The 14,569-nt window shown below is 34.6% G+C and overlaps 1 protein-coding gene across 5 annotated transcripts in view; it reads left to right on the forward strand.

Moving 5' to 3' along the window:
* Positions 1 to 14,277, forward strand: part of LOC149527898 (esterase/lipase/thioesterase family protein) — a gene marked incomplete at its 5' end in the record, with an annotated part of 152,604 nt that extends 138,327 nt beyond the window's left edge. For 3 of the 5 annotated variants that reach the window (XR_016359616.1, XM_089812034.1, XM_089812036.1), the window contains 1 exon segment: positions 12,076 to 12,482. Coding sequence is in view for 4 of the 5 variants with exons in the window: in XM_089812036.1 (XP_089668162.1) it covers positions 12,076 to 12,181 (106 nt within the window). 5 annotated transcript variants of the gene reach the window in all.
* Positions 14,278 to 14,569: the final 292 nt, after the last annotated feature.

Below are 14,569 nucleotides of genomic sequence, written 5' to 3' on the forward strand. Positions count from 1 at the left end.
CACCACCACCACTTTCCCACCAACATCATCATTGGCAGACACATCCTCCATCATCACCACCATCAACATTATCCACCACCCGCATACTTCACAAACCCATCATCATCTCCATCATTCCACCAAAGTCCAAGTCATTCTCGAATGAATAGCGTAAGGCTGCCTATGTGATTACCAGCAAATCAAATTGATAAACTGAGTGAGTATCCACAAGTGTAAGGAACATTGGAGTTATTCTCATATCCCGTGAGCAATAACTTTTCAAGAGAGGAATTGTATGTTTGATACTCCGTATTGGATATCCAATTACTAATATGCTATGTAAGTGATACAAAACTCGCATCAATAGGAGAACACATTGCTAATGCCATAAAGGCAACAAATAATCTTTATATTCTTGATGGTACGAACAATGAAACTTGTTCTACTCAAGTGGATGAAGCATGGATTTGGCATAAAAAGCTTGGGCACATTATCTTTGAAAATCTTGTTAAGATCAGCAAGAAGGAAGTTATTTGAGATATTCCACTGTTAGAAAAACCAGCAAACATCACATGCAAAATTGTGAAATGGAGAAGCAAACAAGAACATCCTTCAAACCAAAGGAACATTCCAGGTCTAAGCCTCTTGAGCTAGTACATATGGATCTATGTGGGCCAACTAGAACAGCTAGTCTACAAGGTAAGAGGTATTTGATGTTGTTAATAGAATGATTTTGCATGTATCACTTGGGTTGCTTTTCTCAAAGAAGAATCTGAAGCTCTAGATAAGTTAAGGTTTTTAAACCCTTGGTTGAAAATGAAATGGACTCAACGATCAGGTGTTCACATTCAGATAATTGGGGTGAATTTACTTCTAATGAGTTTGTGAGGTTTTGTTGGCAACATGGAATAAAAAGACAAGTTTCAACCCCTAGAACACCACAACAAAATGGTGTTGTGAAAAGGAAAAATAGAACAGTTCAAGAAATGGCTTGTTGATTTATGAATGAAGGAAAAGCTAGGGATACATTTTGGAGAGAAGTTGTCCCTATAATTGTATACATCCAAAACAGAATTTTATTAAGAGCAAGGTATAACAAGACACATTATGTGCTATGGGAAGGTAAACACATTTTGGAGATAAGTTGTCCATACAGCTGTATGCATTCAAAATAGGAGTTCATTAAGAGTGATGTATGACAAGACACATTATGTTCTATGGAAAGGTAAGCCAAAAACTATTAAATACTTTAAAAAAATTTGGTAGCCCTTATTCTATTAGAAGAGATGACAATAATTTGGGTAAGTTTGATTTTAGATTAGATGAAGGTATTTTCCTTGGCTATTCTTCTAAAAGTAAAGCATTTAAGTGTTACAACAAAAGACTACATAAAATTGTTGAAAGTGCGAATTTTAAGGTTCATGAAGTTAGTTATGAATTTTGTGAGTGTAAATGGAAGTAGCAATGGGCAAAAATAAGAGACCAACACTATTGTTCAACTTTCTCCTCTGTTGCCACAAGTTGGGGCATCTGTTAAGAATTTAACATGATAATCTCTAGGTCTATAAGTGCAGATCGCACTTATTCTTCTAAATCTAGATGTCTACGAATGGCTCTATATATTCTCATTCTTTCCTTTATGAGGCGGCGACTTTTCCAGATTTGTTTGCATTAATACCAACCTAACACAATGTGTGTGTTAGTGACTAATGTTAAACTAAGTCTTGAAGTTGCTGATTATGAGAAAGGTTATGAAAGCCGACCAAGGATAGGGACATGCCCTTTGAGGGTGAAGTCTCTTGGTTTAGATATTTAGATGGATGGTGATGCAGTTTTGAAGGACACATAAACAAAATTAAGTCTACTCCTTAAAGCATCTTCATCCAGTGAATTGTAAATCAAAGTTACTCTACTTCAATCAAGATCGATTATAGAGTATTGGATCTGCATTAAACAAAGGTGTCAACTTCCTCAACATTCCAAAACATTCAGAATATTAAGATATCATTCTCAACAATTCAAGACTAAATTAAAAGTCTGATCCAAAGTTCAAAGAATTTGCAGAACATTACATGGTATCAAAGCCAAGTTATCAGATCTAGGGCTCTGCAAAATTCAATTATCAGACTTCATATATATTCAATAGTTTTCTCCTATCTTCAATGGCATACACAACCAGATAGGTTCTATGGGAAAGAACACTTTGAAGCCTGGAAATTCAAAATATTGATGATTCTTGAAGAGAACAATGTTAAACAATTTGTTGATGGAGCATCCAAACAAGCCCCAGTTGAACCTCACAAATCTATATGGAGCAAAAGAAATAGAAAAGCTATTCAAATCATCTTGGATGGAGTTAAAAACGATATTGTACCTATGCTTACAAAACATCAAATTGCCTTTGATATGATGAATGCATTATGAAATGCATATGAAGTAAACAATGCAACTAGGGTTCTTGCATTAAAAAGGCAACTAAATCACATTCAGATAAAGAAAGGAGAATCGATAAATTCTTATTTCCTAAGAGTTGTCAATATTAGAGATGAACTATCAAGCATAGGAACCATCATTAGTGACACAAAATTAACACTTATGGCTATAGAGAATTCAGACATAATATTTTGTGAAGTTGAAATAGAGAAAAGTAAAACATATGAATATGAAGAGGTTTCAGATGAAAGTTCTCATAAAGATATTCTCAAGGTCTCTATGTTCTTAAATTCATTTCTTGAAAAGAATTTTCTTTGCAATCAAGTCCATCAGCTTCATGATGAAGATAGCATGCCTGATGATAGTTTTGAAGTGAATAAAACTCATGATGTGCAACTAGAGGATGAAATATGTATCAGTTCATCTTATGATCAGCAAGTACAATCATACGAGAGTGATTTCTGAAAATTCTCCAACTGTCATATCTGATCAAATTTTCGATAAAAGAGGAGAAATAGTTTCTGAATGTGAGGAGTCTTCAAAGCTTCTTTGTTGTGAGGAACAACATCTAGTGTATGGAGATCAAGCAAGTTGTGCAGAAAAAACTAATCTGGATGCTTGTAAAACTAATCAAGAGTGTAATCAAGAGTGTGATTCAAGGGATTTTATGTATAATAAGCAACACAGCGTACATGTGGATTTCTCAAAAGCTAAACAAAAATCAGACGTGAAAGATTGCATTGATGAAATAGAGTTACCAAGTATTGCTTATAAGGAGGATGCATTTGATACAAGTATGAAACATGAGCAGCATACCGAGGTAAGTATCCCTGACAACTCTATGGTCATATTTATTGAGAATATGCTAAGTGAAATGTTTTTAAGTTTTCATTATGATTTTATTTAAAGATTTTATTTCTCTGTGTGCTGATCAAATCAATAAAGCAAGAGATCAGATGTTAGGATTAAATGACACTGAAATTTATTTCTTTTCAAGTGACCTTGTTGATAAAGTAATGGTAAGATTTAAGTCTAGACAAGTGACGAATGAAATGCACATTTTATGTAATGATTGTTTTCTAACACTTGTTAATGGATCAGATTCTATTAAGGAACAATATAATATCATATTCAGCAGGTCCAAAGTGTTACACAATCAAAACTAGGTGTTCGATAGAGGCAAGAATTGATGATTACTTTTTGTGGGGCCTGGGGCCACCCAATTTTACCTTGCACCATGCTAAGCATGGGTGCTCGGTCTGCTCCTCCAAAGATAGCTGGAATCTCATTATGCCCACAAGGGATGTGTCCTCAGCAAGGGCCACTGATGGAGCCCTAAAATTCAAAATTTTAGGCATCCATTTGAGCATATTTTATGAATATCAACGTCCATGATTAAAAGTATGAAGATATATATTCTTGTTCCCTACTGATGTTAAAGACTTAAGAGAAAAGTTAAAATATTCCGAGTTGAGAATGAGCATGTGAATGCAGTCCATCTCAGCAATGCATTTGAAGATGATGATGATTATGTTTACATGCTGATGGAGTTATGTAAAGATGGAGAGCTCCTTGGTCAAGTACTGAAGTCAAAAGGATATAGTCGCTAAAAAGCATTAGATTGATGTTATAGGATTATATGACCACGTGAGAAACAATAATTGTATCACCACTGAAGCCATATTGATATCATTACATATATAATAAGGATCAAATCAAGAACATGTTCACAAAGATAGAACTAACAGTCTAGAAAACCAGAGGATGCCTGAGAAAGTCATTTTGATGGATGTCTCACTATATATACCAGAAATGAAAATATACTACAATCTGCTTCAATATTCTGGAAATCATCAACAGTATTGAGGAATCTATTTTGCTACATACACCTTGCTTATTCTAAAGGAGAGAGGGGATAAGAGATCCTTGTTCATTTCTAATACAAGTCATCAAGTCTATAATGGAAAGCCTCCAAACTGCCTTTATATATCACTGGTAAATCTCCTTCAATGTCATTGGCTCTAGATTACCTAGTATTGACCGGAGGTTGATATACTTGTTTTGGTGCTGAAAGAATGTAGTAAGATCACCTCACAAAATCATGACTAATGATTGCTATCGATGGAACAAATTACAACCATCATTCGCAATATATTCCAAACATGATTACATCTATAAGAAGATAGGTGGGAGAAAATTCATAAATCAAAGCTAGAGTATGAATCTTATGAAAATGATAGTCACTTGCTATGTTTGAACAGTGTCGTTTGTCTTATTTAGACTAAGACTCCACACCAAAAGGAAGAAGATTTCGTTAAATTAATTCCCGTATCCTATCTACCCCAGTGATTGTAGATATCGATAATTATGGTGCTATTAATAATTTCAGTCTGAATGGAAAACATCTAGGTTTTGATTATGTGCATGAACCACTTCTAGTTTAGGCAAGAATTCTAAAGCTGTTGAGATGAGACTATAAGGATATCATACAATTCAATTCTCAAGTCCAAGAATCCATCAAAAACTCCACCTATGAAGAGCCGTCAATTATCAAATTTGAACCAAACTTAAAATTTCCAAATGCCATCAGATGTACACTCTGCACTTTCATAGGGATATACATGCATTAATTAGAACATGAGCACATACAGGAGCCAATACCCAAGGTCAAGAAAGAAAGATAATAATGTGTTGATGAAAAACTTTAGACATTTTTATCATGCTGCCCAAATATCATGTACATAAGTTCATTCTTCATCTGGTTGAAGCTACAGACGATTTTGAACATTTGAAGAATATGCATATGGAATTGTCTGCTCCGTCGAAGGGCTTCCAAAATCACAATCCGTGCTTGAAACCTTCATATGCAATGATCATATATCTTACATCAGGGGTTCAACGCCAAGATTTAAACACAGGCCAAGTCTTTCATTTTGGTTCGATAGTAACTGCTCCATTGTGTTTATTGCAGGTGATCAAGTGGAGACTTGAAGCGTGGATTTCCATTTGCGGGATTATGAGTGAATCGATATTGAGCATTTGATGGTCTATGTGATTTAAGATGGGGAAGATTGTCACCGAGGTGTAGATGTGAGAATTAATATTGCATGGATGATTCATTGCCTAAGCAATCGTTTCATGTGCTTTATCATCGATAGGAAGTTATATTAAGACATTATAAATTCATAATACATTTACATTAGTAATTAGTTGAAGTTAGGTGCCATGAATGGATGCAATCATTTCTTACGCACCTTTTCATAATGTATAAATATGAAGGAAAAATATACAATACGAGGGATATTCATATACAATTTCAAAAAACCCTACCTATTCATACTATTCTGCACTCTTGATATATTTATTCTTTTATAGGCGAAGATAAAAAATTTTGAACTAAGCCCGTGGATTGTGGATTATTGAATATATTCATATGCGATTTTGGAATTGAAATGCATTGGATGGATCATCCGTAAGGAGTGTCTCTGGTGCAATTTTTATTTCGTAAGTATATCTATTTTATTTATTTGCATTGGAGTTTTAAATTATTATTAAGTTGTGTCCTTTATAAATATTTTTATTTATTTTCTATTAACATTTTAAAATTTGGATAAGTGGACTGGGTCATTATTGCATTTTAAACTTGATAAATATAGATATTGTGAAATATTTAATTGTTTCCGTATTTATGTCTAGTTTGTCTCCATATCAAAAGAGTCAAAGTACATCCTAGACTAGTTTAAAATTGTGTTTATATAATTGATTTGTCGCGTGTGAATTGTTAAAATTGTTTATAGTTTAAATACATTGAACTTTATAAAGTTGTACATGTCAACTAATAATATTGACTCTAATTGCTCATTTAATTAAGCACCAGTCTTTATATTACTCTTGATTCATAATCCATATGCTGACAATAGTTTTATTTCTTTCCATTGAGGAATTGATATATTCATTTGTTGTGTTGATTCTTTATTTAAAACATTATCACATTTATTTATTAATTCATAATTTTCAAGTTTAAAGTTTTTCTATAATTCTTGTCATTAGGAAAACTTTCAATACATTCACATTCTAATCAATTTGTTATAAGTGTCTTGGATCTAAGTGTTTTGTCCAAGATTAGGTACACCCGCCTTGGTTTTGCAAAGCCAGAAGCACAGTGGATTTGGATCGGATCAATTAATCTCGTCAAGTTGGCCATATCCGGTTGGATATCCCAGCATCAAGTTGGCAAGACTCGTAGGATTCCAATCTGCGGTTTTGGGAACCAACACCTTCTTCATCTTGCTATTGGATGCTCCTAGCCCTACAACCTGGATTGTTGAGGCCAATACTCTCGCATTCTTGTCCATCTTGGAACTATTCTCCTTCCACTGTTGCCTTTTCCCTATAGACTGCATACTCCAATTGGTTAATGGTTTCTTGTCTTGTCTTTATGCAACTAAAGCGGTTACATAGAGCACATGTATGTGTTCTATCCTCTCGATGCCTTTGTTTCCTTCCACAGATCGCCTTCTCCGGCGGTGTTTGCTATGCATCCGTGGTCATTTGCCATCCTGCATGGTCCACTCATGCTCCTTTGTCTGTGGCTCTTGTTGTATTTGTCTGCTAGCTTATCATGCTTCCCCGCGGTAATCTGGAGTCGATCGATGGTTCTCCTTCTCCATGTACTTATGATACTAATTTCCCTTATTTCCTCCTCTGTGGCACGTCTTGTTTCAGCTTCTGTGGCATATTCTTCGCTTCATTTCCCACGGCATATTTTTTCCTGTCATCTCTTGCGATGTATTTTTCTCACTCCCCCACATCTTTTTCCCTTTCCTTCTCACTCCTCCGTGGTATGTTTTTTCGTCAACTCTTGCTTTTTTTTTCCCTTCGGTTCTTGCGGAGTAATCTTTATCGGATAGGGGATGATGTTTTAGCCCACAGGACACCCATGCCCCTGGGGCTACATCGTAAGCCCAAATGAAGTCCAATTTGAGCCAAATGAAAACCAACTTGTAGCTTACTGAATTGTGGAGAAGACAAGACCATCCCAAGTCAAGCCACTACCTCAGAAGACCCTCTATCCACGATAATGAGCCTACGAGGATCACAATAATACCTAATCCCTGAAATTTCGATGCTGGCAAAAATGGGGACATCACAGTCCTCCCTCCCCGAGATTTCTTGTCCTCAAACAATCTGGCAACACAATGAACTCTAACCTCCACTTGGATCCCAAATGAAGAAGTGCATAACATTCCGGTCAACACTGAACCAACTGCAAACCAACATCATTAGGACCAACCACATGTCCTTCAACATAACACCCATAACTTGTGTTGATGATGTAGAAGTCATAATGTCACCAAAAGGCAACTCCATAGAAGATCTATGCATCCTCTTCTTCCCTGTATCCGCCCACTAGTATATATTGGATTGGAATCCTGATCATCAACCCCCACGAAAGATGTAGCTATAGGTGAACTTGGTGTAACAAGGGGTTCTTTGCTAATGTCAACAAATACACTCATCCCAACAATACCTGTAACTGCTGTGGATGCAACTACATCCTCATCTAAATCTACGACTATAGGAACATCACCAATTGTGGCTATAGGAAACTAAATTTTGTCGGCAAATGGGGAAAACTGAGCCTAACTCCACTTAGGTGAGTGATCAACATCAATCTCAAAAAGGGATTTTCATAAAACAATGTTGCATCCATGTCGAACATAGGATTGTCCACAAAGTGAACATCAACACTGTGTTGAACAATAGTATAACATAATTTTGTCTCTATATCACTCACCTTATCATTAATAACATGTGTACTATCATTAGAGCACACATCTAGAACATGCAATTGCATACCGCTAAACTCCTTGGTAGATGGCTCAACCGACATAGAAGTGGTTGCTGATATGATGGTATTCTCGCATGCTCCTACCTCCACTGTCACTGCGTCGCCATCAAATACATGATCTTGGAAATTCATGCCAAGAACTGTATCATCTGACTCAACCTGACATTAATTCTCATCACATTCCACCTCAATTGTGCCCAACTCTTGCAATGTCTCATAAGAAATGTCCCACACATCTGTGGCCACCACTGTATCATCACATTTCATTCTTTGAAAAAGTGATATCATGCACTACTCAAAATATTGGACTCAAAATCAGTTGGGTGGTCCTTTTGTGATTTTTATTCAACTCATTAACTAGCACATCCAACTGTTTCACAATACCCCGTATCTCATATTCTCCATCTCTAGGTGGAGAAGTACGCCCTTTGTTGGTATAATGAATACCAAACCTCTTGCCACCATCCATAACGTTAAAAACCGAATCACAAAATCAATTTGACAATCTCTGAAGTAAGCACCAATCAAAGTAATAACTAAGCCCATTTCCTGTGGGCTGGCAAGAAACCACTTTGATACCATTGTAAGAACCCGATTTAGTTATAGCTTAGACAAACTCTGTTTTTCTTAACTAATCAATTATTTAACATTCTTGTCAAACACTTGTTAGTTATATTCGGATTGTGTTGTTTTTAAAATTTGCAAATGTCTGGATTTTAATAACAAATGCCAATATAAACTCTACCAATGCTCACAAAGAAATAATAACCATTTCAATTTCTACAACTCACAAAGGGATGGGAACGACTGAAATATATTTATTCTAACATTCAAACTTTTGCATACAAGTAACCTGTTTGATTTGGTGGTGATAATTGCAATCTTCAGATTATATCAGAAACTCCCAAATGTATAGTCTCTCTTTGCCAAGATGTCCCAACTCTAGAATGCAATAACAGCCCATGGTTCTTTTAATTCCCTGGCCGCTCCTGCTGGAATTTACACAAGCATCATGCTTGAAACATGGCCCCGATCTGATCCTAAACTCCAATCGCTGAGAATGCCAGCCTTCAAATCCAAAATGCAGCCTTCCAGATGTCACACACAGGCCTGGAAAATGATTGCAGACCTGAATGGAATGTACTTCAGGCCCTTAATGAAAATTGCAGCTCCTTGCAGGGTAATCTCTAACTCCCAAAGGATGTCGTCCAGCCTTGTAAATGCCCCAATGTCAAAATGTACCTCCAGACGAAAAAAATGGCACCACAACAATATGTAAATCAGACTTCAGTATGAGTTGATGATGTAAGGAATCAAATGAATTCCTCCATTCTAGAATACAACCTACAGCAGTAGACTTCTCCCTAGCCACAGAAAAATACAGTAGGAGATATGGCCAATTGTATACCTCAACACAATTGCCTATGCAACTCATAACAAAATCCCAGATTTGAATCTACAATACTTCAGCTGTAGATCCAGTGGAACAACTTATAATTCAGACCATTATACTTTAGAAAGGGCATCAAAATTCAGAACCTCAAAAAAGAAACAAAGGCAACAAAAGAAAATAAATATTCAAGCGTGCTCTTTCCAATGAAATGAGATCATATTTATAATGCTTTGTCAATAAAAGTTTTCAAAAGAACTCAACTTCAAAAACACAAAGTTTCCCAAATGAACTCAGCTCTTGAAATTTTCCCACACAACATCACTTTAAATATTTAATATTTGGCTTGGGCATGTAATAAATGGCCCCTTCCAATGATGACCCAACCCTCAAATTAAGTGAAATTATAAAGTTAAATTATAACTCTATAATAAGTCATTTAATAATTTAATAATAATTTGGCCACTAAAAATATAATAACTCCTAAAATACTTATCATTTAAATGTCTTCTGAAATAAGAGTCACACCTATTATTTCTCCATGTGACCAAATGCACTTTATAAAAATAGAAAGGGTCCATTTCAATCAACACCCAACTTACTACAAATAGTAAGTACACAAATCTAAGCCCAAATGAAATGCAATATGAGCTGAATGAAAACCTACCTGTAGCTTACTAAATTGTGAAGAAAACAATACCCTCCCAAGCCAAGTCACTACCTCAGAAGACCCTCGATGCACAAAAATTAGCCTACGAGGATCACAATAATAGGCTAATCCCTAAAACTCCGATGCTGGCAAAAATGGGGACATTACAAGAGGGATGGTGCTATATACTCTATATACTATACATATACTACTTGAAATGCTTGTTATGAAAAGATGCATAAGAAGTAAAATAACAAAATCACATTACTAAATACTTGAACATTGAACAATGAATATTGAATTTAATAGAATAGTAGAATACTAAATAAAATTTAATATGACAAACAAAATTATTTATGTGATTTCCCCATCACTTTTCTACCGAAATTGACTTGTTTGAACTCCTTTGGAAACACAATATTTTTAATTTTTTTGCATGCAAAGCCACTTAGTACATCATTTGCCACTAGTGAATCACAAATTTTGAATTATGGTTGCCCTATAATGACACTCTTCATCTGTATAGGCTGTAGTGATTGCTTCATTGATTCAATGTAGGTTAATCATCATTGTTTCTGATAACAAGCATATCCATAGTGTTCATTTCTTTTATTCCAAGTATACCTCCTAGTCATTGTTCTTTATATGCTTTCCACTATGCCTCCTCAATTATTGTGGCTCTGATGGTGATGTTTATATGTAACCACCTTCTTGGCTTCTTTTTCTGCTGTCCTTAGATTATTCAACCATGTCTTCAACTTGCTTATTTAAATTTTGAGTAGATAAAAGGCACAATCTCCCTTCACAAGCTTCTTCAAATTCATCATTATGATCATCAAAAGATTCTTCCCTGTTATCTTCTTCACATTCTTTTCTGCACCTTTTTTTAATATCTTTCTTCATTATTTTTATTAGATCCTTGCTTTATCTTTCATCTCTTCTTCATATTCCTCTTCTTTGTGATAAATGTCTTTTTTTATTTATCCTTATTCTGTTCTTTTGATCTTTTCTTGCTTTGTGTTTTGTATTCTTTCATCCTGCATTTTGAAATTCATATTTCTATTCTTTTCTCCTATTGATTCTATCATTGTTCTCCTTTTTGCGTCTTTGGCATGGAAACCTATTCCCTTCTTTGTTATCGGTATTTTAGGCCATTTGTGGAAAGTGAGGTATGAGAAGTGTAGTGTAAATAGGACTATGGTGCTTTTCTAGGTCTCTTGGTGACAGATATGACACTTAGTGATATGACCATATCCTTTTCATAGTAGGTATAAATCTATGTTGCTGATGACAATTATTTGGGTTCCAACTATTTGATCACCAATGAACCATGTTTTAATTAGTATTGCCATACCACTCTAATTTCATAAACACTGGAAATATTGTTTTTTTTTATTTAACTCTCTTGTTAATTTCAATATCCTCCTACGTTAATTGCTAAAACAAATTTGCTTTCATGCAATCCTCATTTTTATTTTAAGGCATCTAAGGGAACAGTTAATGTTTACATATTCAGATTTTTTTATACACTAGTTCAGTTTTCTCTAATGCTTGGCACTGAAAAAAAATAAAAGAGGTCACTTTGTCCTTTGTGTTATAGTGTTTCTTTAATTAGCATGCATAGAGAAACGATATGGCTTTTGATTTCAATGTCTTCATAGATAAATTGGGAGAGAGAATTTGGTTTCATGTATTGCCTCAATTTTGCTTAAAGATACTGTAAGCAATATTTAATACTTATACATCACCATTCTTATTGCCGGGTTGGTGCAGATTCCTCGGTTCAAGCATTAAAACATTAGATTGGGAATCCGATGTTTTCTTTGGACTATCAGTATTCTTTCTATTTTGCAATATTGGAGTTGCATATTTGCAGTAATTTACATAAGAGATCTGACTTTAAACTAGTGTGATAGGTTTTCACAAGCCCTTTTGGCTGTTTTTGACTCTTGAATCCCTTTGTAAAACTGCAAAGTGTTGTGTATAGTTTTATCTTCTTTTAGGATGGTTTAATAGTATCATGCTCTGCATGCAGATGCTTGTATTTTGTTGAATTTTCGTCATGTTCTTTTCCTTATCTTTCTCATGACTGTCCCAACACGATGTATGTTGTGAACAATAAAAGCCTGTAATTTGCATTCTATAATATTGCAGATGTCATTTGAATCCTTTTGTAAAAATGCAAAGTGTTATGTCTAGTTTTATCTTCTTTTAGGATGGTTGAATAGTATCATGCTACATGCAGATGCTTATATTTTGTTGAATTTGTGTCATTTTCTTTTCCTTATCTTTCTCATGACTGTCCCAACATGATGCATGTTGTGAACAATAAAATCCTGTAATTTGCATTCTATAATATTGCAGATGTCATTTGAATCCCTTTGTAAAAATGCAAAGTGTTATGTATAGTTTTATCTTCTTTTAGGATGGTTTAATAGTATCATGCTACATGCAGATGCTTGTATTTTGTTGAATTTCTGTCTTGTTCTTTTCCTTATCTTTCTCATGACTGTCCCAACATGATGGAACTTGTGAACAATAAAATCCTGTAACTTGCATTCTATAATATTGCAGATGTCATTGTGTCTGGCATTTAAATGAACTGTACATTGGAAAAGCTGATGAATGGCAGTATTAACATACAAAGCTTATGATGGAACACTAACATCAAAGAGTTATTCAAACTTAAAACTTCCAGTTTTTAGTAGAACACTGTATTTTGAAATTTCAAAACTATCATAAAATGAAGAATGTTATAATGAGCAATGAAGAAAGTTGCGTGTCATGCTTAGAAATCATTGTTCCTTGAATTTGTTAAATGGAAGAAATAAATTAGTGATTCTAGGAGTCAGGTATTTAAGTTCTTGTGTTTCTTCTCTCATTGGAAAGTTCCTAAATATAATGTATTTTTACCTTGCCAAGACGTGTAACTTGGTCACTAAGATTCCGTGGAATGGAAGCACAAATTCTTCCCTTTTGAGTTCATTCTTGGTTTCGTCTTCTCTACTTGTCCTAGGTGGTAAGCTCTTTTTTAAAAAAAAATGTTTTCCATGATTGCTTCAAATATGTTGTCCTTAGTGTAAAAATTATTTTTGGACACTGAAGCTTTCAATGTGAGAATAACTCACCTCCACTTTTTTTAATTTAATAATGCACAAATAATTTTAAAAAGACACTCAAAAAGTTTACAACTTTCTTAGAGCAGCAAACTGTGACTTCAAACATATTGCAGAACAGTCAAAAACTTTAAACATCACAAATTCTTTCCATAGAGTAGCAGACTCATAAATGCAATAGGCAAAATATCCAGATGCATGAGTAAATGAACATTAAAAAACAATCAAAATAACTGGACACATGAGAAAATGATCAGAAAATAAGAGTCATTTTTGGAAGAGAAGCTTAAGATCACAACCTACACAAGTAAGAGAAGCTTAAGATCACAAACCTACACAAGTCGTCTTATTTCTGCACAGCTAATCTGCTTGACATTTGATGCGCTGAATTTGATGATCAATCTTTTAGCTTTCTCTGTGATCTGCTTTCAGTTGAGAGAAGAGAGAAGATAATAAAATATGCAAGTTTTAGAACTACAAATTCCTGATCTCTGTGGTTATTAAAAATTGCTTTATTAATGGTCTTTCCATAAATCCAATAAGATAGTCTGTTGAACCCTATCAGCAATAACATTATTGCAATGCCCAATACCAAGTAATGCTTCTTCCCAATTAAAATTATGATCAATTATGGCTTGCAAGAAATGGAAAAGAGTTCCACAGTTTCTTAGCAAACTGATATAATGTCTCATTTCTTTCTATTTCTGGCTGGAAGGAAAATTATTGGGTTGAATTATAATACACCTCAACCTGCCTTCAGTTTGCAGCTTGCATTGTAATATCTTCCAAGTAATTAATTGGGCTTCAACATTAATTCTTCATTTCCAGATGTAAGGAGGAGGTTTCTGTAAGAACCCACAATGGGTGAGTCTAACCAAACCAAGTTTCTGCCTTATATCTAAATAATTTTTGGGTCTATTAAGTATGCTTGATGTAGTAGATTTTTTTTGCAGACTTTTCCAAGTAAATAGAAATTCATGTGCAGCAAAGATAATGCTGATTATTACAATTCAAGAGTAGCAGTAGTAAATCTTTATTCTTTCATTCTCAAATCAGTTTTACAAAGGTTTGCAATTACAACGATATTTATGCACTTGAAATACAATCAATTTCATGCCTGGTGTGCAAACTAGCAAGAAGCTGGTTTGAAA

The sequence above is a fragment of the Cupressus sempervirens genome, unplaced genomic scaffold (genome assembly GCF_028749045.1).
Source record: "Cupressus sempervirens isolate cs-2001-9-10 unplaced genomic scaffold, ASM2874904v1 CseChr00c100012_05, whole genome shotgun sequence".
Lineage (NCBI taxonomy): Eukaryota > Viridiplantae > Streptophyta > Pinopsida > Cupressales > Cupressaceae > Cupressus > Cupressus sempervirens.